The 26,970-nt window shown below is 39.7% G+C and overlaps 3 protein-coding genes across 3 annotated transcripts in view; 1 reads left to right on the top strand and 2 right to left on the bottom strand.

Annotated features, from left to right (window-relative positions):
* Nucleotides 1-3,193, bottom strand: part of LOC140346776 (GDNF family receptor alpha-2-like) — a 51,818-nt gene extending 48,625 nt beyond the window's left edge. Inside the window, exons 1-2 of the mRNA XM_072432971.1 lie at nucleotides 2,644-3,193; nucleotides 1,444-1,794 (exon numbers count right to left, since the gene is read on the bottom strand). Coding sequence (XP_072289072.1) covers nucleotides 1,444-1,794; nucleotides 2,644-2,698 — 406 coding nt within the window. The 5' untranslated portion in view covers nucleotides 2,699-3,193. The remainder of the gene's footprint in view (nucleotides 1-1,443; nucleotides 1,795-2,643) is intronic.
* A 2,604-nt stretch (nucleotides 3,194-5,797) lies between these two features.
* Nucleotides 5,798-15,898, bottom strand: bco2l (beta-carotene 15, 15-dioxygenase 2, like). Its single transcript, XM_072433151.1, has 12 exons — nucleotides 15,839-15,898; nucleotides 12,661-12,838; nucleotides 12,116-12,327; nucleotides 11,593-11,708; nucleotides 11,402-11,504; nucleotides 10,816-10,956; nucleotides 8,823-8,983; nucleotides 8,358-8,528; nucleotides 7,445-7,582; nucleotides 6,337-6,519; nucleotides 6,133-6,243; nucleotides 5,798-6,014 (listed from the first exon to the last, which is right to left on the bottom strand). Exons 1-12 carry the CDS (start codon nucleotides 15,867-15,869, stop codon nucleotides 5,898-5,900), a joined length of 1,662 nt encoding a protein of 553 aa, XP_072289252.1. The 5' UTR covers nucleotides 15,870-15,898; the 3' UTR covers nucleotides 5,798-5,897.
* A 4,361-nt stretch (nucleotides 15,899-20,259) lies between these two features.
* Nucleotides 20,260-24,108, top strand: ela3l (elastase 3 like). The gene is made up of 8 exons (XM_072433153.1): nucleotides 20,260-20,385; nucleotides 20,542-20,630; nucleotides 20,955-21,052; nucleotides 21,188-21,316; nucleotides 21,862-21,998; nucleotides 22,270-22,415; nucleotides 23,839-23,991; nucleotides 24,071-24,108. Exons 1-8 carry the CDS (start codon nucleotides 20,346-20,348, stop codon nucleotides 24,086-24,088), a joined length of 810 nt encoding a protein of 269 aa, XP_072289254.1. The 5' UTR covers nucleotides 20,260-20,345; the 3' UTR covers nucleotides 24,089-24,108.
* Nucleotides 24,109-26,970: the final 2,862 nt, after the last annotated feature.

Below are 26,970 nucleotides of genomic sequence, written 5' to 3'. Positions count from 1 at the left end.
TTCTTTGTTCGTAGCTTCTTATAAATCTTCCCATGACTTTGAAAAGCATCATATTTTCAACTACATATATTTCATTGAAATAGTGTGGGAAATTGAAACTGAAATAAGACATCACCACTGGAGGAAGGACTGTGTGTGAGTTGGAGGAGAGAGGCCTGCGGAGAATCCATGCCATTACATTTCTGTTTGAGCTCATGTCAGGGACCTTCTGCTGTCACTAGACCAATGAAGTGTGGCTGGTGCTATGAGCAGTCAGCCTCACTAATAACTTCATGGATCACCACACAAAAGCACAGAGAGCACAAAGCTGCACAGACTCTGCCCTCTTTCCAACCATTAGTTCAAACAGCAGAAAACATTAGGGTCCTCTGTGTTTACATGGCATGAAGCTCAACAAACAAGAGTGGGTACGATCTGGTGGTTAGAGGATACAGGGCGTGGCGCTGGGATCTTTGTATGTTGAAATATACTTTGCGTTCGGGCTAAGTGGACACATAAGGGCCACTGGACGCTCACGGCCCTAACCTAATTACATGGTAATATGGAACACTTTAGGTGAAAACCAATAAGTCTACCATAACAGGTCTGCCTAATATAATTCCATTACAGCTCCATTATACCTTCACGTGCGTGAGCAGAGGAAAGGAGGGAAGCATATATTTTTCATCAGGGCTTTTGGGCATCACTAAGAGGGCATGGGGGAATAGTGTGTGCTGCGGAGGGGTGCCTCCTCCCAGTCTGCCACTTACAGAGGGCCAATTCTTAACAATGGAAAGTTAATTAAGATAAACGATTTGGCAGTCCATAGGTGCATGCTCTTCTATTTATGCTGTTGTGTCTAGGAATACTGTGGCGATTGAACACAGAATACTCCGTGCTGATTACAAGTTCTGTATCTAGAGGGGCATCTGCCAAAAAATTATACCAAATTAATATGAAAATTGTTGCATGACAGATCACAGACTGTGCCAAACCCGCAATGAATGATCTCAACAGCAGTGACTGAAGGCAGCTTACTGAGTATTACATCTGTGTCAGAACTTACTCCACCATTGTCAGCTTTTGTCCATGATTATCATTCTACTTGATGCCCTCATTCAAATGTTTTTTTTTTTATTTAATTCATGGATGTTATTAAAATGTCTTTGATAATAATAATTTTTTTCAAATCCCTGTGAAAAGCCGAGATAATCAAAGCTATGTTACGATTTACGCTGAGGAGTTTCGGTAAAGCAAATACATTATGAGAGTCCATTAGCACAGCCTTGTAATAGATTTGTCTTTGAAATGCCACAAAACTGATTGAGGATTTGACAATATTTCACATTAAAACACTTAAAGCTTAAAGACTATTACTTTCTGAGATACAATTACACCACATTTGATAAATGATGAGATGTGAGTTTAGTCAGGCTGCAGCCTTAAGCAGGTTCAGGCTCGTACCTTCGATGAGCCCCATGTGGATGGTCCAGTAGTTCTGCAGACACTGCAGCTCCTTCTTCATGCCCCTTTTACAGCGGCAGCCGTACAATGGACTGACCAGGAGCACTTCCAGCGCGGCCTGGCACTCTCTGTTGTTGTCCAGCATGGCCTCCTTCTCCTTACCCACCAGGCACTGGCGCATGACCCGATACCGAGAGCTGCAGTGAGGGTTCTGGTTGCACATGTCGCTGGCCTGGATGCAGTCCACCCACTCTGGCTGAGCGCTGGGAAGAGGTCCGACGGCCACAGGGCTGTCATTGAGCAAGGACACAGACACAGAAGAGGGGCTATCCCAGGAACTCACAGCCTCCTCTGCATGGAAAACAAAGGAAAAGGGTCTAAAATAACATGAAGTTGTCTTGCATTTTGTAAACGTTCAAATGTGCAGGCAATAGGTTTGTAATAGTCTAAATGATTCTGGAATAAATGTACAGTCTGTTCTCCAAATTCATTTGATTGTTCAAGTCGGTTCAAGTTCGTGACCTGTTGAATTACATTGCGTTTAAATACAGTGTCAGTCATGTGACATTTATACTTATTCAGTCAAATTACATCAAATATTTCCCACAACACATTATTCTCCTCAAACAGTAAAATGAATATGAATTACCCTCGTGCTTATATTCATGGGTGTCATGTGAAAAGGTTGATGGACAGGGACCAGAGGTGCTGGTGCTCGACAGCGGTTTGGATTCAAGCGCATCTTTTTACACTTCCAATCCCCGCACTGACCGCTGGGACATGACAAGAGCGCCCCCTGGTGGTCACAAAGAGCCTTGCGTTTGGGAGAAAACCGCATTCGTGTGTGGAAAAGTGAAAAGTTGGCAATAGGAATTTTTCATGAACCCTTCAGGCTATGGTAATTATTATGTGAAAGAACGTAATCGACCTACCTTAAAACATCACGGAGTTGGTAGAACAAGGGTGTGTTTTCTGTCTTTAAATTATATATTTCAAGATATTTTCACAGTAAAGGAATTTTCAAAAGCTGCATTATGGCGAATATAAATGTTTTAAAAGACTCAAATGTTAATAATTTGAATATAGTGTTATAATCTAATATGTTGTGGTTTTGCATTTCCCTTTTATACGATGTTTAAAAGTCTTAGGCTAAGGAGGATATTCCATGCACTGTGACTCTTCTTCATTTGGATTCCTCACCTAAGAACAGGACGCAGACATAGGTGCACATCCACACCGTGCCAGACTTCATCATGAACTTGATGGTGATGAGCAGAAGACTTTGGGTCCAATTTGATAAATATCCCGCCTTGACGGACAGACAGCTCAGGCAGAATCCTTGATCCAAGCAGAGACTAAGAGTGACAAATAAATATCCCCATTCAACTCCACACAATATGCGCCTCAAATCCTAGGGCCCCAACAATATTCCACAATTTTCAGAAGACTGGCCACGACACAAAATAATTCCTTGTGGTAGATAGAAAGCAAACCAATGCCTCTCAGTCAGTCAGTGAATCCATGCAGTCGGTTTCAGCGTCCGTCTCTGGAGCGATCATTGCCACAAACTCGGAAGACTTGTACTCTCTGCATCATAAGCACGCATCCAGCTGCTCTCAGAAACACTTGTCCCTAAAGCATTCCTCCTCACTCTGTCTTCTCTGGCTCTAACGAGGAGGAACAACTCTGTGAAAGTGAGCTTCAGCGCGCAGGCTCGTCCAGCCGCTGACAAAGCTGCGCACTCTTCTTCAGGCTCTGAACGCGGCTCTGAACGCTCCTTTTGCTCTGTGTGCGTCTGTGTGCGTGTCCAGGCACCGCGGCACTTTATAAAGTCAGGCTCGTGCGAAGCCGAAAGAGGGCGCTGTAAGTTGTATCTCTGTTGGAAAAGCAGGGCTATCTCTCGCTCTCAGAGTGGCCCAGAGCCGGGGAAATCACTGGAATAGGCTGTTCCTGCAGGAAGGGCACAAGCGCGGGACTCAACTATTAAAATAATTGCTCTGACCCCTTTTGGCCCGATTCGAAGATCTTTGATTATTTGTGATATGGCCATGGGATTTCCTGTGAAACTAAAAAGATTTTAGAAACTATAACCATTTGTGTGAATTATGTATCGTTTCCATCTGGACAGATTATACATCTTTTCATGAAACACTTCGTATTGTTCTTTTTCTTCAATCCAATAGAGCTGAACAGTGACAAGGTCATTCCACCTACGCGATTAGTAACTGTGTAAAAAGTCTCGCAGCCAGACAGATAATTTAGTCAAGACACTGGCTCAGTTCACTTGTTCTTCTCATGAAATAAACCATTGGGGCCACACTAATGTGACTGAACAAAAAGTAGATTGGCAAGGGATGATAAAATGTTTTGTGGTTATCAGTAATATCTCCTCACTCCTTTCTGACATTTGAAATAAATAATACAATGCTCCACATTATGTCCTGCATGTGCATGAAGGAAGCCCACAAACCACAGGATCTGCCATTTGTCAGTGTGTCCTCACATTAACAAAAATGACTTTGTTGTGCATCACTGCTTAAATATTGCCTGGAATGTCATAAATCTTCAGAGAAGTTGAAAACAAAGTCTCTATTTAGAGGCAGTGACAGTGACAAACTGCAAGGCCACTGGCTCATAATGATGTTTGACTGTCAACCCAGGCTGGGAACCAAGAGGGGAAAGCTGCTGTTGCAATACAGCTAAAATCAGCCTGATTCTGCCTATATTGGCCTGGGCTCATGTCCCTCTAGAGCTGGACAGCTCTGTCATGATGAGGCCACAGAAAAAACAGCACAAAACATCCTTCCTCACTACCACATGATCATACTGTTCCACAGTTATGTATTCAACTCACCGAGATAGTTATTTAGTTAACTGTGATACATTTGCATTTACACTGAGATATAGTTATTTAGTTAATTGTAAAACATTTTCATTTACATGTGCATTACAGCCTCAAGACATCAAAAACCTTGGGCAAATGACTCTATAAAGCATCATTTGCATTTTATTAAAGTGAGGAAGATTGTGTTTTACAAACTGGCCTGAAATTCTGAACCTCCAACATGTGCTCAGCCATTGACAGTGACACACGGGGAATTTTGTGACTACATTGAAAAAAGGTTCATATTTAAATAGACATCCCTTTTTCTTTTCCTCTTTCATTTTTACAAACTTCTGGAGCAAATATATTTCTGTGAAATATTCTCAATATTGTGATAAACATACAGTTAGTATATAATATGTATAAATCAATAGACACGTGCAGTCAAATTGCTTTCTCTACATATAAAGTAGTGCCTAGATGTAGCACTTCGTGTTTGCAAAAGCTAAATGTTCACTATCAAAATAACACCTTGAAAGATGCATTGATCCCTGCATTTCCATCATGCATTGATTACAGTTTCTTTTATAGATTAGGTTCACTCGGCTCAAAAAAATTAAGCTTTATCTTGGGTCAAAAGTCAGTATATTTCTTCCAGTCAGCGCTGGCCTTTGGAAGTGCTGCTGAACCTGATCATACTGATAACATGAACAGTTATGGGCTAATTAGTGAACATCCAGGGAGACCAATAAAGTAAACAGGGACCGGGCTGGAGAAATACTGTTTGGAATTACATGAGATAGAAAAATGCAGCGTCTGTAAATGTAGCTGTGTGAGTTGTTTGGTGTGTAACTCAATCAATTATACAAGAGCAAAACTGTGATAGGAACAAACATAACACATAGTTAATGACAAACACAGTAGACTGAGAACGGCTTCTTTAAGATATTTTACATTGAGTGGAAAACCTCTGATTTAACACTTTCTTTAGGGAAGTAGTAACTGTGGCAGCTAACTACACTTCCCTGTGCGTTTGAGTCTAACTGTGTGTGTCAACGTTGCTCTGGTTTGTTTGGAGCAAATAAACTGCAACACTATTCTGATGTGACCTCTACTAGACTGCATGGAGGCGATTGACCAGTGAGATCTATTTGTTTTCCAGGCATTTCAGCCATTGCCCATTTCTATCACATTACTTTGACAGAAATTGAATTTCCTGTGATGCATTTTTATGTATCCTAAGTGCTGTCTGTTCTCGCTGGGAATATAGCATTTCGTCTGGATTGATGATACAAAAACACTTTAGGCTTTAGACAGAAACAGGGAAATGGATATTTTTTTAATGTCCTGTATTGACTATTTTTATTATGTATTTTCCCAAAAAGCCCCATATTTGGAACATTTCACTCAGGACTGGATTGAAGTAAGAAACAGAGGACAGAGGACAAACTTTATCAGTTGTCAGAGGCCACTTTGGACTTCCCGTCTTGTTAGATTGTCATCTTCCTAACCGTAATGGCAAGACAAATCTGGACATCACTGACTTATTTTATTTACAGTACAAGAGCAAGTGATATCAGCAGAGATACAGTGGCTCTATTTCTGACATTTGCCGGAGACAGGCGCATGTCTAGCCCATCTCGTTAAACACGCCATGGGTCCCATACGGAATATTGACAGGCACCTCAGCCCTGCCCAGCTCTGTGAAGGTCTTGGCATCCAGGACCAAGAGAAAAGTACTATTCTCCTGGAAGAAGAACAAAATATTTGAGATCACAGAGTGCCGTTCGCTGTAATAGCTGTTCTCATAATTACAAACATCATAAAAATCTATGTTGAAAAAGTTTGAGTCTTTTACGACTTACTTTTCGAGGAGTGATGATGACAGACAAGACCACTCCATCATCCTCTTCAGTAGCTTTGGGCGAAGCTACAAAGACAGGCTCAGACGGGTACAAGCCAGGATAACGCCACACCTACATATATTACAATTTATTTTGGAGATTTTTCGTGCCATAAAATCGTCACACAAACAGTTGCCGAAAATGGCCGGTTGCACGGAAAGTGACCTTTAATTCCTTTGTGTGGACGTCCATCTTGAGCAGGGAGTCACTGAAGACGTGCCCAAAACCACAGGAGTAGAAGTAGCGGTAGGGCCGGCCGTTGTGCTGAGCGTAGTTGATCTGAGGGAACTCCAGGCCACCGTACTGCAGCAGTGTGTCGTCATACAGCTCCTCATGGGTCAGAAACACCTGACAACAGTTCTGTTTACAGTCTGTGCAGTGGTCATGCCATCATCGCATCCATCAGGCCAAAGTCAGGTATATCATTCATTTTGCCATTTCAAATTGAATGTGATCTAGTGCGTAATGTATTCTAATTTTATTCATGGTAATTGACTAACTGTATTCTAAATTTAGCTCATTGATGTTGCATTTATTCAATTACAGGTGTTTTTTTTGTAAATTAAAAATGCATTATAACTGTGAGTGGGATCGCCTCTCCACAGAGCTGACCAGTAACTTGAACATGTGGCATCACCTACTTATCTCCATGGAGATATATACATTTAAACTTGCATTTAATTTTATGTACAGTACAAAACATAAGAGTCCCTCAAACTAATCTAAGGGGGACGTAGACCACCCCACACGTTTATCAAGCAAAAGAGAAAAAGTGTTGTAGAGATGACTTAAAACAAGTTCATTCTATTTTACTCTATTTTTGCAATGGAAAATATTGTATTTCAATATGTTAGTAATATTAATTAATGTCTATGGATGTGTTTTGAGGGTAAACACAGTAAGCATTTAGCTCACAGCTGGTCGCAGTAATTATGTTTTATCATTGTAAGTGAAAGTGTTTTCCATACTGGAAAAAGCAATGCCACTTTACATAGTGGCCCTTTAAAGCTATAAAATCCCCACATGTTGTGAGAAACTGCAAATTGCAGCACAGAATAGTGGGCTCTCAACATGACATGCTTCTCTCTGTTGTGCGTCGATGCACTACATTTACACACCCTGGATTCACTGTCACTAACAGTGGATAATTGCAGTGAGTGACTGTGTGGGAGGCCGTGGGTCCTTTTTGACAGAGTTATAGTTCTGTCTTTACTTGGTGTAGTGAGAATGGACAGACAAAAAGCTTTTCTGATTAAATGTCTATATTCTGTACCTCCATGGACTTGGTCTTCACAGCTGTGGCTGTATAACCGCTGAGTGTCACCAGATTTTGGTCCAATGGCGTCTCTTCGTCCACGTTCAGTGGTAAGACATATCTCCTTGGCAGGTTTCTGCATAGGTCATTGTAAAACTGAAAATAAGACAGACCATATTACACTCACATTTTAAACAGATGTATTAATATTGCCGTGTTTTGCTGGTTTTCTGAAGAACCATAAAGGATTCATAGATATTAAGGCTTATTAATGTTTCTACTGCAGTTCTTGGATAACGTATTTATATTGTGTTATTTCTTATAAAAGATTTTGTAAGTACTTGGAACTTCCTCCGACTTCTTTTGAGAACAAATGCTTTTGATGACATTATTTATGTAAACATATTTAATTTATATTTGATGACATTTTGTGCACACCTTAGACTAAAGATGTCATGATATAAAATAAGTGTGTTACAATCACTGTGATGAGAACCTTTCGATGTTACAATTATTCACAATTTTGTGTATAATATTGATCATTGCTTCTGCTATTCTCAAGGGTATTATTATTTAGTTCTTATGGTTATACTGGGATTATTGATAAACCCAACATTCTTGACATTCTTGACATCCCTACCTCAGCCACATCTAGGAGATCTGATCGGGACGAGCTTCTCCCAGTCACTGTCCCACTCTTTTTAATGATGACTGATTCTACAGAGCAGATATTTGTGAAGACGCTCTGACCCATTAAGTGATATTTTATTCACAATTTGGCCATGGACAATCATGCCCTGCTTTAGTCTTCTTGAGGTGTGTCTTATTTGTGTTTTATTTGAATAGCTGATTGTTTTTGTTTGTTTATTTATTTGGTTGTTTGTTTGTGTGTTTGTTTGTTGGTTTGTTTGTGTGTTTGTTTGCTTTTTACCGCATCCATTTCTTCTCCAGACTTTCTCCGAACATTCTCCAAAGTGAATTCTCCAATAGCAGCTCCGTCATCTCCACAACACATGTCCATAACCAAAAACCCATTCTCTTCATATGCATTGATCTGATGCAGGGTGAACATGGGGCCGCACTGGTATCTCACTTCGCTTCTCTATCAAATAAAGGTAAGTTTAAAAACAAAAAAAATCAATTCCTCCCTGATTGAGCCTTTATTTTGTGCATCCATATTTAGCCATTGTGCACCTAATGGGTCTGCTGTGTAATGAGATGTGAGTAACAATGCACGAGGAAAGGCCACAACAACAAAGTGCAGTTTCATCAAAATAAATAAGGGTGTGTAAATAGATTAGCTTGCAATTTTTTCTTTCTGGTTTTTCCCATTTATTAGCCCCCTACACATCCCAGATATTGTATATACAGCAAAGCTCTCTTTGTTCCGACTCACCTTGCCTGTATGTCTGTTGACCAGGTGGAAGATAGTGTTGTGTTTGGGCTCCCAGGTCATGACTTTATGGAAGCTTTTGCCCTGGATCCGGTACAACATGAACTTGAGCAGGTCCAGTTTGATTGGCTGCTCCACAAAAACAATGTAGTTCTCGGACATGACTATAAGACAGAACAAACAAAGACTTACTGTACAAGAACAAGTGGAGTTCACACGCAATGTTTTACACTACAGTAGGTGTATAATGTAAAAGATGTTAAGCCATACGTGTCAGCACTCGTCTGCATGTGTTATCAAAGCTCAATGGCGCTGGTATAATTATACAGAAGTAATAATCAACCATAATGAAGATTAGACAGTACTTCAAAAGCAATGTTATTTCTGCTTCCTGTGTTTAATCTTTTTCTACTATATATTTTACAATTGTCCACACCAAAGGTTAATACTTTGTTTCTATACTGACATCAGATTGCTAATGTTAGTAATTTAACATGGTACATGGGAGAGTGCAATAGAAACTGCACTTTAAGGCCATATAGGGGTGTGTTTTGTGTGTAATGTGTATATATATTTGATGTGCTTTTGGTCAGAGGATTGGACGTACTGAGTGTTGTTTTATGTATGAAACTGTGTTTGAATGCTCTTGATGTCCGAGACAGATTTCAATAAAGGCTTATCTTATCTTATAATCTTTTATCTTATGGTGCAACAGAAGGTTGGCTCAACAAAGGAATGTGCAGGTAATCACAGACGCTGGCAAAAAAAAATGCAGCCATGTTCCTGTCAGTTAGACCGAGGGCAGCTGTGGCTAACCAAGTGTAGAGAATTATTGGAGTTCTGTCAAGTGCTTAGAGAAGCTTTTCAAGCATGAAAAGCACAATGTAAGTACGAGGCAATGGCAAAAAGATTGCATCATGTGGTTAGACATCCAAGTCTTACATGACGTTAATAATCTTCTAGATCTTAGTAAAAATCATAAATCATACCACAAACAAACCATTAAAGTTAAGCTATTACTCCAGGCATTTACTCCCAGTTCATTTGGGGCTTTGAGGTTGTATAAAGTTAGTTTGAATAGGGCAACAGACTTCTATCTGAGGGTCTTTCAAAATGATGAAATTATATATATATATATATATATATATATATATATATATATATATATATATATATATATATATATATATATATATATATATATATATATATATTCTATATATATTCTGAACATGGACCATCTATGAAAGAAGAAAACATATAGGTTCGGGTGCGTCTCCTGCTCTGACTGATACAGGTGACGTTGTTTCTTCTATGAGCATTTCAATGTTCCATCACTTGTAAGATTTCATGCAGCCAGACTGTCTGGAAGTGAGTAGGGTCTGTTGGAAATAAAAACAGTGATATAATCAGGATACTGGGCCAGAATGAAAACAAGCTCATTTAGCCTGAGCCTGGAAGTCGCATGTGCTGATTGGCAGAAGCTCTGTCCCTTTGAGTTAATATTGGGCACTCCCTGAAAACAATTAGCCACATCTAAACAGCATTATGGCCCTGAAGAATCCATATGTCGCCTCTAGATTTAATTAAACATTTATATGAATCATCTGCCATGCCAGAAAAGAAAACATTAAAATGAAATCGATGTAAGTGTTTTGTCTATGATTACATCATGGGGTAAAATGGAAACCAATCTCCATGAACTTGAGTTTTATTCACAATCAAAGATATTGTATCTCTCCACTTCGATTAGATTTGGAGATGTTTCAGCAGGAATGCTACTGCCCTGCTTTTATGATACGAGCTTTCATTTGAAAGTAGGTGAACAAGCCAGGTTTAGTAAGAGCATGCGCTTCAGAAGAATTCACATGAGTAATTAAAAGTAGGGATTGAGAAACTATCTTATGAAATGTTACACATTTACAGCAAAAGGAGCAGCATGCAGTCCATTTAAATTTTGTGCGGCCTGAGATAGCCTATGTGCTGTTTATCTCACCAAAGCTGTGGTAATAGGAAGGTTTCCTGGCTTCAGCGGCAGGGATGGAGCAGATTACTTTGGCCCCACTCAGGTCTGCACAGTCTGTCTTTGCTGCTGTCTCATCCGGAGGAGGCACGCGAATGATGTTGTAGAAAAAGCCTGATTGGACCAAAAACAGACAATACTAAATCCTATAGAACTATAGTTAAATTCACTATAGTACTGGGTAATTTACAGCCAAACTTGTCATTTTACTGTGTGAAATATTCAGGCTGTGCACTGGATGGCAAGTCAATATAAACAGGCCACTTTATTAGGCACAGTGGGTGATCTAAGACAGCAGAAGCTCTGTGTATTTATTCAAGCAACATGGTTCAAACCAAACATCAGAAAGATATTTTGACTATAATAATGACTCACTAACTATTTCTAACTATACTGTACTGCCATAGAATATAAGTACATGCAATAAATAAACTTTATTGGTCCTCATAAACATTACCTACGGGTTTTAGATACAGGTAGAAAAGCAAGTAATGCATGTGCCAAAATATAATACAGTAAAACATGCACTATACATATTTATTCTGTTTTAGGAATATACCTTGCTTGCCATAGGAGTTACCCATGTTGTATGAAGCCCCCTCTTGGTCATAGTGGGGATGGGCTGTGGCAGAGTTGACAGCAATGAACTGGGTCCAGTCCACCTTAAATGGATAGAGAGGACAGTTTGGTCTTCTTCTTGTTCTTATTATTAGAGTTATATTGATGTTGAGTCAGGTGTTACTGTCTCACCTTCTCCTTTGTCTCCAGACTTTGTGGGTCAATCCGTCTCATGTAGTTGGTTTCAGTGCTGACATAATAGTCTCCCTTGTACTTGACAAAGTTCACACTGGCGTTATCTGTAGTCTCTGCTCACACATTTAGATGGCAGCAGAAATATGTTAAATTAACCTTTGCCCATCCATCTTATAGATATAAGTGAAATGTATTTTACATTCGTTCCTTCCCCCGTTATTTCTCAGATGCAGAGTCTTGCTTGGAATTGATCTTTCCCTTTCAGACAACTGATGCACGTTGTTGTTCAAATGCACCCACAAACACACTTATTGACTTGTGTTTCCTTCACTTAAATAATACCATGCTATAATGGGACTTTGCCTTCCATTAGGCCTCAAAAGAAATGTATAAGAACCTTTGGATTAAGTTCAATGGACAAAGTAAATACTGTTGTTTTACTCTGATATGAAACAGTATGGCTGTGTATTGCATATAGTCTGATGTACAGTCATAAATGGAGTCATGGAGATATACATACTGGGCATCTGGAACCGTGAAAAGAAGCGAGCAAAGATGTTTTTGCATGGGTCAGGCATAGCTAACGTCCCAAACTCTGACATCACAATACGGTTCTTTTCTGAGTTCTGGACGTAGGAGTCACTCCTGAGGAAGCGGCTGCAGTATGTGACATCTCCATCGTTTAAATGGAACCTGTGCATCATTGCCATGCCGTCAAACCAGTGCACATATCTGAGAATACACAAGGAAAAAGCAGTTTAGATCATTTATAGCTACAATTGACTTCAATTTATTTTTGCCCAAAATAATAATAACTTAAAATCACAACAGAGGTTGTCTCGGAGGGCAACAAATTAATGGAGGTGGTTGCATAGGCAGCCTTAAAATACAAAATAATTAAATGCAACTTTTGTTTAATCTCTCAGTCTTCCAGGTTGGATCCATGCAAAAAAGCCTGAATTAAGTGAACTAAAGTAAGTTTAAATTAATGTTCAAAACTTGGTTTAATTGAGTTGAGTTAACCGTCTTGCTGCGCTGATTGCTTGTATTTATATCACATTTTACCTGTCATTTCCAAACTCAAACTTTGCAGGGCCATTCCTGAGGAAGCTCCCATTGATCCATGAGGGAATGTTGCCACTGACTGTGGTGGGGATGGGGTTGGGTGTTTCTTCCACAGAGGTCACGAGGGGTGCCAGGCTCTCCAGCCCACTGCCCTGTGGGCACCGCAGCCTGCTGGGGACTGAGCAAAGAACACAAGAACAGTCATTGATAAGCTACATTCAAAAACAACATCATGTAATCCTATAGATAAAAGAGGAACTTGTTAGATACTATCTCGATCCAGCAGTGAACCAGAGCGATGACTGAACTTTTGACCCCATCATCCTGCGGTAACACACCCCTCTGCTCAGAGGTAGTGCACATTCTCACTACACTCTATAAGAGGAGCTTTACTCCTGTGTAAGATCGCAACTTTGGACTCTTTTAACACAGACGTGAGTGTAAAAGTGACTTTATCTTTGTAAATCTCCTTTTCTTTTGTCTTTTTCCTTTCATGGTTGCCAAATCCTGTCTCTGTGTTTAGGCTTCGGCGAGAAAAGATGATGCCCCAATGAACCTGTTATTATAATATATATATATATATATATATATATATATATATATATATATATATATATATATATATATATATTATACTATATAGATATATAATAATAATAATAATAATAATAATAATAATAATAATAATAATAATAATAATAACAATAATAATAATAATAATAATAATAATAATAATAAGAGAACCACCCTTTTGGTCTGGGGGCTCTCAGGGGTCATAGCCTGTGGATGACACCCGTACTATCTGCTGCCTTAACGTTTATCCAATAACCAGTCTGTGTTCATTACCTTATATCTGCACACGTAATGGGGGTTGTAAAATATATATGAGCCAGGCATGATTAACTAAATCAAATGATGGCAGCCACAAGCTGAGATGGTTATAACACCACAGGCCATATTTTGACTGTGGATGAATAGTTATTGCAGCCAATCAACGAGGCAGAAGAAATGTTCTCTCCCATGACACCAGTGAAACAGACAATAAAGTGGACAGTGTGCCATAAAAGATAACCACTCCAGGCTTCAGTGTGTTGTTTCTGTATTTTATAGTGTTTATGGCAAATGAACCTTGAACATTTGTTTTGTGTTATTTGGCCAAAACTAAAACATCATGTTCCGATGAATTGCTCCATGCTGTATATTTTTATTTTCTGGCAGTAGCAATTGAAAACACAGTTTGTGTGAGAGCACTGTGGTTTTAACATATTTTTGTGGTTCAGCCCAGCATCAATAAAAATTACATGACCTTGGTAGATTCATTATCGTTGTATTGCAATTATTTTTTCTATCTTAGAAATATGCCAGTTGGCTGTCATTGGAACCAGCTGAGTCAGACTAAAAGCTATTAATGAGACATTGTACATTTTCTTTCAGAAAGCTCATATTCAACAGGAAAAATACGGGAGGACGGGGGACAAAAGGAAACGCCAACATGTCTCTTTTGTAGATCTGAAGGCAAATGAGTAAGAAAAGCATTGGGTTTAAAACAAAAGCTCTGCACGTCTCTGTTCTGGCATGTGTACGGCCAGCTGAGGCTTTGAGGATGCTGTTAAAACATTGCTGTTCAAATGTAGCCAAATCCTAATGCCATCCATGTTCTTTTGATAGATTTTAAAGCAGCTTGTTTGTATAATTTGAAATGTTATTCCAGTTGCATGTTAGCAGTGAATGGGGGAAAGGGCTACATTTGCAATAGCATATACTGGTATGTATGTTTTGTAATCAGTGGGTCACAACTGATGGAATGGAACATAACATTGCCTGCTATGTGGATGCTTTCTTACTGACAAACACCCACCTATTCAAATGACAAACAGAATCTCTTAAATATTTGGGTGTAGATCTGTCAACAATTTTAGAGAAAAATCGTATCCTTCTTTTTTGTATAAAAGACCTTGAAAAGTTGAATCTTATTCTATTCTTAAGTCTAAATCAAGATTTAAACTATCAAAATGTATGCTTTTTCCATCTATTCCAAATTTCCCCAATTTCCATCAACAATCGGTTGTTTGATGAGTGGGGAAATAAAATCTCAAGAGGTGTATGACACTGCAAAAAACCTTGTATCCAATTCAAAACTCTACAACTATCAAAAGAAAAAGGAGGTTGGAGTTGAAAAATGTTTCATTTCAGATTAAAATACTGAAAGTTATGTGATGCTGGAGGTCCCTGTGCAGGCCTTACTGGCAGACGACAAACAGTTGGGTCAGCTGGAGGGAATAGAGAATCCATGGGTGAAATCTGTGCTTACGACCTAGAAAGAACTATTCAAAACATGCAAGCTAAATAAAATAACTTTGTCATTATGGCTTATGACCAAAGTTTTGCAACAAATATCATTGACCTGAGAGATTTGGAATGAAAGGCTTTGATGTGTTGAAGGAATCCTTTGGTTTGGAGAAACTTTTATAAGTATTTATTTAGACATAAGGAGTTAAACTAAATTAAACAAAGCAACACATGACCACTATAATCCTCTACCAGTAATTGTTATTATGGCATATAAAGTAGAACTTTCAAGGGGAATAATAAATAAACTATACAAATACATAAATAATCTGGACATAATAAAATGAGAAAGAGAAGGTAATGGATGGAGAAAGTGCTGTTGTTAAGTGTCTCATGACCATTATGTGTTTTGGGACTGTTCTCTTATTCATCAATACTGGACTGAGATCAATGAGCCACTGCACACTGGCTTCGACTCCGATATTCCATGTAACTTTGAGGAAAGGCACATTTCTTTGCACAATTTATACATAAGGCAATTCAAACATTGTATTGTTTTATTATCTTTTCACCGTCTGGTCTTGTTTTGTTTGTTCTTTCTGTTTTGTTTTTCTAATAATATATATATTTTTTAAAAGTAGTCTATCACTTGTTGCTGTATAGTATGTTTCTGGTAATGTCTAACTCTCTGTCCTGTCCCCCTGTCCTGGGGGTGGTGCAGTGGTTAAAGGCATGGCACTTGCACCACTATGGCATATTGGAGACACTTCCTCAATCATTTGTATCAATCATCATTTCTATAATGTCTCTCACCTCATTTCACGCCACAACTGTCCTGTCTCAAAAAGCCTTCAAGGCAAACAAATATTAGAAAATGCTCTCTACTTACTCTGAGTTGCAATCTTTGTGGCCTTGGACATGGCGGAGCTCTGTGCATGTGATCAAGCAAGTGCAGGATTTATACACAATCTTTTGAGAACTTTGAACCCTGGGCCACAAGTTCAGGAAGTTGAAGAAAGGCGGTCTGTTTCAAAACACAAAAGCAGTAGCACATTTACTGCGATTATATCCTTATCATGTGATTGACCTTAAATGTGATTTCATGCAGTATTTGAGGACAGTTTGTATGTGATAACGTAGGACATGATCACTAGATTGTTTTTAGCACTTATCTGAGTCCCTCAACCTCTTCTATCTAATCTCTCCTATCGGTAATGGCACAAAAGTAATTCAGTCAAAGTAATGTTGCTGCTGAAACGTTTTGGCTGATTCAATTAACTATTAAATATAATTCAATTAAGGATCCAAATACAAATGGAAAGGTGCTGCACAATGGCGTGACATGATAACATACGAAGGAAGCAATCATTTGTGTTCCGCGATTGAAAATTTGCAGTGAATTCAAAAGCCAAATTTGGGTGCATTAAAAATATTATTCCTCTCATTTCATCTACGGTTATGGATGTCAAGATTATTAGGTTAATCGATAATCGTGATAATTCAAGTCACAATAACAAAGAACCTAAATATAATATAATCACAGTTTTGGAAGCAAGATTTGTTTTGTTTTTAGTTCAATTTCTAATAAAAAATATCTGGTTGTTTTTGTCACATTAACTTTATTTTGACATTCACAATAAGACACAAACATGTCAGACAAAGGTGCTAGACAATGGGAATCAAAGAAAACGTAAGATTTCATTGCGGTTTGGTCAAGGCCTTAATAATTGTGAACGTTTGTGTTAAATCACTGTGTTTTTTCTTTAATCTTTATACAATAGTCACAAAACAATGCACCTACAAAAAAAACTCAAAATTTGTTGTATAATAAACAATTCACCACTAATACTACTAACTAAATATTCAACTCAAACATTAATCAAATGGATTGTGATGATGACCCTTTTCTGTGCGTCATTAATATTTAAACATGATTGTGAAACGTGTTCATTTAGACACAGAATCAGACGATGTCGATCAGACCCCAAACCTTCCTCAGTCAAACTCTGCGCTCAAAAATGTGAACCTGACATGTTGATACAGGGCAGAGGAAAACCAGTCGAGTCATGAAGTGCTCTCAAGATCTAATTAAATCAGATTTTGTGTCCTACTGTAATTGTTTGTGCCTGCCTGAAAAATGTTGGGATGTATTTTCGGAACAAGACGATTACATTTCATTTCTGCTAAAATACAAAGCATACGACTATTACTATTTGTACTGGAGAAGGACATGCTTTTGTAAACGTTATACAGTAGAGTGGCTGTATTAATGTGAGGAATTTCACAATATCACATTTCAGGATTATTCACAATAACTGAGAGCGCCACCAAAAACTCTCCAAAAATCTTTTAAATTTCTTTCATTCATTTCTTCAAGTTTGAGACAAGCTTCACAAAATTGAACTTTCGGAATAATAAAGCAGTGTTAATGTGACAAAAAAGGACAGATTAAAAAGTAATAAAGAAAATGTTGGACTACAGTTTGAACTAGAATCATAATTTTGCTTCTATAATTGTCATTCATTAATTTTCTACCACTTAGAGGTCGCGGGCAGGGACTATTTTCTTGAATCATAACAATAAGAAATATAGCTACTAGCAAGGTATAGATTTGAAACGCATCATCTTTGGCATCATGGACCAAACAAAAATAAAAATATTTTCCACAAAGTCGTCTGCATTTATAACTCCAAATTATGTAGATGAATGAATTCAGTCCTGACACAGATGGCAGATCCTCCAGAGTAACAATTACATATTACAAAAATGTCTCTGTTTTGCGCCGCACTCGAGATGGTAATGGGCAGAGGAGTGTTTACTGACTCAAAGTGCTTCAACGCTCGCATAAAGCTCACACAGAGTGGCACTCGGCGCAGGCACAGAAACATGCTCCAGAGTTAGATGTTACAAGGCCTGGAGGGAGTTTCACTAAATGAGGTGCACAGCTTTGTTCTGCTCTGAAACTGTAGCAACATGACAGACTGCACTCAAGTGAAAACTAACACATCACACTGGGGCACTGGATGAACCGCCCCACCGTCCAAATGTGGTGTGGCCCGAAATAGCCATTAACTGATTTAATTTACTTAATCTATTTCTTCGCTTCTTTGTTGCCTCCATTCGAAGAGCACCTCTGTTCATTATCTTCTGTCATCTGGCCTCATATGGAATTAATGAATACAAGAGGTTTAATCAGAAAATGGAAAAAGCTACGCATTCATTCAAGAAACTAGCCAGTAATAAGTTTAATAATGTTTGACAGAGTTTGAAGAGTCATTTTAATTAGCTTCCAATTAATTGCGTTTCACAATAGTGAGAGGCTTTTGTAGAAGGAATGCACACACACACATATATGCTTTTTATTTTGCTTTGGCTTTTGAGTGGTTTGTATCGTCTTTCAGCACACAAAATAGTAGTAACCGCACACTCCAAGGCCCTGGCCCAGTGTCTCAATGGTAAAGATAGAAATGTTCAAGTAAATGTTCTGAACATTGTTCTTGTCACAGGTAAATCGAATGTCTGGTGATAGTGCCTCATCCATATTCATGATTCTAACAGTAGTGGAAGATGCTCCATATTGTTACTTCAGTAAAAGTATAAAGTACACCTTTAAAAATTAACTTTAAGAGTAAAAAGTCAAAGTAATTCAGTAATATTTTCATCATCAGAAGCAATTTTTCAGGTAATTTTTCTCCGTATAGCCTATTTTTTTAGTCTAGTTCAAAACTGTGTAGTAGAAAGAACAGATACCTATAAATGTACTAAGTGCCCACTGGAAATGTACCTCAGTAAAAAACCGACACCTAAAACATGCATATATGTGTTTTTACAAACTAAAAAACATTTCACTGCAGAATGTATCCAAATGTGGCGTCCCAGTAGAAAGCCCAACCAGGCAGTCACCTCTAAAATGATATTAAGAGTCCTGTCAGCCTGAGTCTAACTTAAATACACAGAGCACCTGCAAGGTCGACTCATAGTCACAAACGATTTGATAAAAACACACACATGTCCTAGTTTTGCATCTTACCACTGGCAGTTCACAGCTCATACACCTACATTTTAAACCACATTATTCATCATTTGACGGATTGATAATGTGTGCGTGCTGAGTCACTCTGGGCCTCTCCCTGACATGTATTCACACTCTCACACCTCCGATGCTCATAACCTTTCTATTCCACATAACTTTGTTTGAGTGCAACCTTGTGCTATGGAGCAACAGGACTGTCTTATCAGGCGAAGACAAGTGAGGTGCCCCAACTTATCTGGGAGCAATTAACACATTCTCATCCGATTGGTTGGCTTCACTGCAGCAGTGAGATCTTATGTTTAACAGTCACATAATTCACAACCAATTTCACCATCTGCTGTTAATAAAGATGTTTATTTATCATAGTGACAGTTGAGACTTTATAATCCGACTTTCCAGAACCTAACCAGATGCTGGCTTCCCATGCTTGTATGCAAACAGAGAGGTACATTACAGTTTCAAAAAAGAATTATAGACAAATATCCATGTTTTTGCGATTGTTGTTGAGACAGTTGAGTTATGAGCAGTTCAAGTTTAGGTTATGTTTAATCTTAAGTCTGAGATAAGGCAAGACATGAAGGTGAAAGGCTGAAATTCCCTTTTGCCGCAGCCCCCTCTCCAGAGTAAAAATAAAGATTGAATGAAGAGTGCTCAATTCAAAGTTAGAGTTTGATTCAAGTCAGTCATGAAGTCTGAATCATGTTTATCAAACTTTTGTCTAGCTCCAGTAGCTGACCTTTAAGGTTCTGTAATTACAGTGAAACTCTGCAGTGAATGTTGTGCAGAATAAAATAAGGTGTACTATGTAACTTTTCCTAAGAAATGGCCGCCACCTGCTTGTCTCCATGTAATTGCTTTCCCTGAAATATTCCACAGTATAGAATTAAATAAACACATCTCGTATTTATTTAATTACAGGTGTTTTTATTCCTCAAAAATACATTGAAAAAGAGGCTCTCCACGATTAACCTGTATTTTTTCCTGCTGGTGTCACCTACTTGTCTCCATAGACATAAACAAGTTTAAAGCCATACTCTGAAACATTCCAGGCCAAGCAAAAACATCTCCATAGAGGCAAGCAGGTGGCAAAACCTTGTAAATGTAAAGACCGTTATATCACATATTGTCCACATCTGAGCACTACTTTAAATGCTCACAATGTTCTCAGAGTGCATGGGAAATGTCCCCTGCTGCTCACCTGTTGCACTAGCGTTCTAAAGCTGCAGTGACTCCATTGGTGGCCCTAGGACGTTCTAAACCAATTACAGAGTGTGTTTCCATATTCGAGGATGGTCTTGCTCGAGGTGGACGAGTTAAAAAGACTGAGAGTGTCCGGCGTCCCTCAGCAGACGCATCCATCAACATGATCCCCATTGTGCTGGTCTCCGTGCTCATCGCTAGCGGTAAGAACATCTGGCTGAGTCTAATTCAGTATGTTATTGTTTTCTGCACTGATTTGACTGAGACAATATGGGTGTCTCCAAACAGGGAATGAGCACATTTCCATAGTTTACGCCGTGCACATAACAAAACAACATTTTACCTTTCTTTACCTCTAGCCCTTGGGTGCGGTAGCCCACCCATCCAACCTCTGACTTCTCGTGTGGTCAACGGAGAAGATGCCATACCCCACAGCTGGCCCTGGCAGGTCTGCTGATGCCAACACACCTGTCAATGTTTTTCATGTTTCTGGCAAACCTTGAGGACACAACATCTGCTTCTTAGGAGTCAGGCCCACCGGATATCAATTACTGAGAAAACCAATAGCTGACTAACTACTAAATAATCAGCACTCTACAGCAGTGGGTCTACTAAGATGTATTTAAGGTTTATTTATTTAAAAGGGACAGAGCATATCAATGAACACAGAGTACATATGATCATGTAAATATGCCAGAATTAGCCTATTGGCTCCTTTCCATCTGTAGCCCCCTCTACTGTATATTTTTATCTGTCTTTTCTGCACCAACAGATTTCCCTGCAATACGAAAGGGATGGAGAATGGAGGCACACTTGTGGAGGGTCTCTAGTTGCTGCCAACTGGGTCATGACAGCGGCTCACTGCATCAAGTAGGAACAGCACTGAGACCTGAAACACAAAGGATAATATTCATATACTGCGATCACATTATATTACATTTAGTTCTTTGTTGCCAAAATAAAATCTGCGGTGTTGGCCGCTAATAATGTTTCCTGTCATTCCAGCACCAAACTGTCCTACAGAGTGGTGGTGGGAAAACACAACCTGGTGGAGGAGGAATCCGGCGCCATGGCTATTTTACCAGAGAAAATCATCGTCCACAGACAGTGGAACCCCATCCTTGTGGCCATCGGGTAAAGACCTTTGAGTACTAATCTGGTGAATAAGCCATAATTATTGGTCAATAGATTAAGATGTTTAACATTGGCACTATGCATTGCGTGCAGTTCAAAGGCAAGCTGCAGTCCTCTACCACCATCTAGTGGTCATATAGAAGACAGCGCAGGAGAAACATTTCTGTGTCTGAAGCAAAAGCGCAATAATTAGGTTTATATTGAAATTGAACTGAAGTAACAGTATATATATATATATATATATATATATATATATATATATATATATATATATATATATATATACATACATACATACATACATACATACATACATACATACATACATACATACATACATACATACATACAGTGAATGAGTAAGTTATTTAGAAGTAACAGTGCACATCTCTCCTTTGTGACAAGTATGTCATTTATGAAAAGTGTCTTTCAGTATTTATGATAAATCTCCATGAAAAGGCAATAGTGTTTTGTGATCTCACTGTGTCCAGATAAAGGTTGTTTAAATTACCCCTCACTGTAGATCTCTATCTGACTCTGTCCAGTAACGACATTGCCATGATCAAACTGTCAAACCCTGTGACTTTGAGTGATCACGTTCAGCTGGCGTGCATCCCCGCTGCCGAGACCCTGCTGCCCAACCTCTACCCCTGCTACATCACCGGCTGGGGCAGGGTCTACAGTAAGTCCAAAGTATCTGTCTTTTAAAAGCCTATCACAGCATCTCAGCAGTAGTTTCATCTCAAATGCCCTGTAGAAAGCTGGACGCGGCTTAGTGGCTGCTGCGCAAAAGAAATCAAATTCAAAGAAAGCTGTTGGGCCTGGCTTTCTTCTCAGGGATTACTGGTAATTAGAATGTGCAAGGTTTGGTAGTAGTTTGTACAGTATGTGGAGGCGAGTAATAGACTGTGTGTGTGTGTGTGTGTGTGTGTGTGTGTGTGTGTGTGTTCCAGCTGGAGGGCCCATTGCGGACAAGCTGCAGCAGGCTCTGATGCCCGTAGCCGACCACGAGACCTGCTCTCAGAATGACTGGTGGGGCGTCGCTATCAGGGCCTCCATGGTGTGTGCCGGAGGAGATGGCATCGTGGGTGGATGTAATGTAAGTCCGGAAAATCTTACATTTATCCTTATTAACCAAAGGAACTTATATAATCCGAGGGCATTACAAAAATAAATTGAATTGAATAAACAGCAACATACAAGACAAATAAAATGAATTCTCGTACTCAAGAGTGCATTTTATGTCCAATACTTTTCACTCTATATACATATGACTGTGTTGCTGCCCATGGTAGTAATCTGATTGTTACATATGCTGAAATGCTATCATTGGTCTCATCTGTGAAAACGATGAATTCTTTTGTAGCAGAAGTACAAAAGGTTGTTGTTAAAGAAAACAACCTACTTCTAAAACGTGTGAACTTGTCTTTGATTTGAACATGTCGAAATGACTCCGAAGCACAAATAGTGAAAGACATAAGACACATTGTGAAGAAAGCTCATCAGCGTATTTTATTTTGTGCACAAAAACTTGTATTTCTGCACCATTGAAAGCTGTTTCACTGTGTGGTTCAGTAGTATCACATCCAAAGAGAGAAAAGCTTTAAACAATGTTAAAAAACTGAATTGCCTGCTCTGGAGCTCTTTGTATCGTTCAGGACTCTGATCACCCTGACAGAGCCATGTTTGAACTTCAGGGATCCCCAGACTTCCCTCACCCCAGACACTTCCTCCAGCTCCTCCGAGGGGGTTTTGAGGCGTTCCCAGGCCAGCCGAGAGACAGAGTCCCTCCAGCGTGTCCTGGGGCTTCCCCGGGGCCTCTTCCTGGTGGGACATGCCCGAAACACCTCCCGAGGGAGGCGCCCAGGAGCATCCGGAACAGATGCCCGAGCCACCTCAGCTGGAAGAGCAGCGGCTCTACTCCGAGCTCCTCTTGTGTGACTGAGCTCCTCACCTTATCTCTAAGGGAGCGCCTAGCTACCGACAGAGGAAACTCATTTCCACCTCTTGTATCCGCGATCTTGTTCTTTCGGTCATTACCCAAAGCTCATGACCATAGGTGAGGGTAGGAACATAGATTCCGGTAAATCGAGAGCTTTGCCTTTCGGCTCAGCTCCCTCTTCACCACAACAGTCCGATGCGGCGACTGCATCACTGCAGCCGCTGCACCGATCCGCCTGTCGATCTCACGCTCCATCCTTCCCTCACTCGTGAACAAGACCCCGAGATACTTGAACTCCTCCACTTAGGGTAAGGACACCCCACCCACCTGAAGAGGGCAAGGCTCCTTTCTCCGATTAAGAACCATGGCCTCGGATTTGGAGGTTCTGATTCTCATCCCAGCTGCTTCACACTCAGCTGCAAACCGCTCCAGAGCATGTTGCAGCTCCAGGTTTCATCATCTGCATTTTTTTCCTTTGGGCCTATTCCTACTTACAACAGCTCTTGCCAGACACACACATTTACTGAAAGTATACTTAGCTGAATGTATGATTAATAAAAGAGGTACTCTCCTTGTACAGGGTGACTCTGGTGGTCCCCTGAACTGTAAGAACCCTGATGGTTCCTGGGAGGTCCATGGTATCGCCAGCTTTGTCTCCGGTCTTGGCTGCAACTTCATCCGGAAGCCCACCGTGTTCACCCGCGTCTCTGCTTTTAACGAATGGATTGATGAGGTGAGAGAGGGCAACAAACAACAAACAAAACATAAGATTAGAAAGTTTGATCTGACACCAAACTATGTCTTTTTTGCAGGTTATGATGACCAACTAAGGAGGAACGCAATTAAAGGCTGTTCTTATGTTTCTGTGTACTATATAAAGATGAAGGAACTGCATTACTGCATTCTGAGTCAAATATAAAGAGTGTCAAAGAATGTCCAGCAGATGTCACCATTCTCTCATTTTATATATTGACTTGCATCATACCTCTGTGTCAATCTAAGACAACAACTATCTTCCATTCGAGTCAATATGTACCCATTTACTGACTGGTGTTCACCTTTTACATTGTCACGTGTCCCTTGGACGCTCATGCCCTCTGAGCTTTTTGTTGGTAACTAACTACACTCCCAGCTAATTTGGAAGTCACCACCAGTAGTCTTTTGAAGGGAAATGATGTGCTAAAGTTGTGAATTGCCTTGAATATAAATGTTGCCCTTAAAATGCCCTTGAAATCACATGAGATCACAATGGGTCAGTTAAAAATCAAGGCCAAAAAGATACAGCTGATTGAAAAAGATGAAATGATGGGTTGATCAATGATGATGGGTTAATCAATGATGTTTATGTTTATTAGTTTTTAAGATTTAAGGACCGCATCTTACAATTCTCACTCAGAGCAGAGATGCATACAATGAATGAGTTCTATTAAAGCTTGAGATGTTGCTTGGAGCAATGCATTCTGGGAGACTTTTGTCCAGCACAGAGTGTGAGGGGGGTGAGAGGGCTAAAAGAATGCTTTGTCTGTATGTGAGCTCTGAGGCACAGGGTAACCCCTGATCCCTCCACACATGGGCTTCACAGAGACTTCTGCCAAGTCCGGCTGCAGCAGGAATATCAAGTGTTAAAGAGGCAGATGCACAACTGCAAAGTCACTTTTCAAAGCATCACTCAAAGTCATTCATTGCATAACAGGGAAAGATATTTAGGATAGATACACTCCCACGTCACAAAGCTATAGGTGACGCACACTGAGCTGCAGCTCTACCACTAAGGCGTTTATTGAATTAAGCAGTCTGGAAAATAATCCTCTCTCAAGGAATAAACTTGAGCTTTGTAGTCACTTTTTTCTCTCATCACTCACACTCACACAAAACCAGGATACGTTTTAATGGATGTCCTTCTTATAATGTGTTTTGTTTGTTTGTTTGTTTAAATACTGTGTTCGTGATTATTTTACAAGAATGAAGTAGTTTTGGATCATTTCCTTGCACACTAGCTTAATGGGCCTAGCCTGCATCAACAAGTATAGACTTATGTCCAACAGCGGCTCCACATCGAGACATCAAGAATACTTTAGGTGTTTTGACTTAGCTAACTTGATCCACACAGTGGGTTTTGCCGTGAGCAATATGAATCAAAGATGTTTTTGTTTGTTTCTTCATCTTTTCCTTTCTTTAACAAAATGACGAGCCAAATCTCACCTTTTAGTCCTGTCCCTCTTTGACAAAGACCTACAATGTCCTGCTTTACTCTGCCACTTTCATCCTGCTGGTCCCAATTATTTTCAGGACTAGGCTGCAGAAAGAGGGTGCTCATTTTTCAGAGCAGGACTGCAGCTCTCACAGTTTGTATGCCTGCTGATTATAGTTGTTTGGGGATTTCAATTTGCGACCAAGATGCGCTGATGGGATTTGTTGTTGTTGTTGTTGTTGGTGGTGTTTTATGGCGGTTGGCATCCGAGTGTTGCATAACCGCCAGACTTTATTCCATTGCTTTGGTGTTATAAAGCCCATGAGGTCATGAGATGTCTTTGTTATGGATTTGACGCTTGGCCTCTCTCTCTATAGCTCAGTGAGAGAGCGCGCGCCCGGCTGAAAGAGGAGGGGACTGTGGAGTGACAGATGATCGTCTCTGTCCCGTCAGACCACGCACAGTCGAGGCTGGGACGGACCGAGCCGGAGAACTAGCCGGGACAGAACCAGCTCAACTTATTTCAGAATTACAGTGTCCGTTGATCAATCACCGCGGGGGGTTTTGGCGGCTCCCGCGGGTCGCATTCCCGGAGACGTGTCCGTGTGACCCACTTTTCAGCACCAAAGTTTCCGCGTGCGCTCACCAACCATTCTGCAATTATTATTCTTTTTTTTTTAAAGTTACTTCTTTCATAATTCATTCACGCCATTTACTGCCAAGTGCATGGACCCCAGTTGGAAAGGTATGTGACGCTTTCTTTAAAGTTTAAATTAAAGTCTTGCCTAAACTAAACACCAATCTTTGCACAAAATAAGAGAACATTATTTATATACTATTCAGTTTTTAAGATGCAATAGAACATATTTACATTTGCCCAATACTGTTGTTCATTCATGTGCATTTGTCCTCTTAAATAAGTAAATAATGAATGTTTTTTTGGCGTTCTGCTGTGTGATTTGCTTGTGCATCATTTGCTTGTATTTGCATGGGAGTAGACTTTCCTCTGTGGTCAAACTGATGACACCTGCTGCTACAAACACAAGCGTACAGAGCTTTGCTTCTGCAAGATCTGACTTCTCTGCCATTATTGCTACAGATGAGTCAGTGGAGACATTTCCACCTCAGGAGCTGTGACTCAATCGGTCAGACAGTCTATTTGTGGTCACATTATGCATAATCTACACACGTGTTTGCTTTGAATGTACTCTAGAAAATATTAACTATATTTCCTTTTTGTGCGACAATGTTTCAAACTTTGAACCTTTAAAACTGGATGTTGGAATACATTGTAACAATGCTATAATTTAAATACATATATTGATAAGAATTGGCTGAAACAATTACAACACAAAGTTGTGTCTTCCATTGAAAGTTGATTAATGTAATTTACTTTCTCATTGAGCTTGCAATGGTTTCTAGTTTGAAACCGTTTATCCAATAAACATTTATTGAATAGGCCGTAAAAATTGACAGTAGCCACACCATGTTACAATCAGAAACCTTTTCCCAGAACGTGGT

Source organism: Eucyclogobius newberryi, unplaced genomic scaffold (genome assembly GCF_026437365.1).
Source record: "Eucyclogobius newberryi isolate DKJ021-1_F unplaced genomic scaffold, fEucNew1.0.hap1 SCAF_6, whole genome shotgun sequence".
NCBI classification, from domain to species: Eukaryota; Metazoa; Chordata; class Actinopteri; order Gobiiformes; family Gobiidae; genus Eucyclogobius; species Eucyclogobius newberryi.
Note: the sequence above shows the minus strand (reverse complement) of the source record. Positions and strands in the feature narration are given on the sequence as shown.

Coding starts and splice junctions, on each gene's coding strand:
- ela3l (XM_072433153.1), top strand. CDS start 20,346: ATGATCCCCATTGTGCTGGTCTCCGTGCTCATCGCTAGCG. Junction 21,317..21,861: donor CCCATCCTTGTGGCCATCGG/GTAAAGACCTTT, acceptor GACTCTGTCCAG/TAACGACATTGCCATGATCA. Junction 22,416..23,838: donor GCATCGTGGGTGGATGTAAT/GTAAGTCCGGAA, acceptor CTCCTTGTACAG/GGTGACTCTGGTGGTCCCCT.
- bco2l (XM_072433151.1), bottom strand. CDS start 15,869: ATGTCCAAGGCCACAAAGATTGCAACTCAGA. Junction 8,984..10,815: donor TTCCTATTACCACAGCTTTG/GTGAGATAAACA, acceptor TCTGTCTTATAG/TCATGTCCGAGAACTACATT. Junction 6,244..6,336: donor TCCACACAAAGGAATTAAAG/GTCACTTTCCGT, acceptor TAATATATGTAG/GTGTGGCGTTATCCTGGCTT.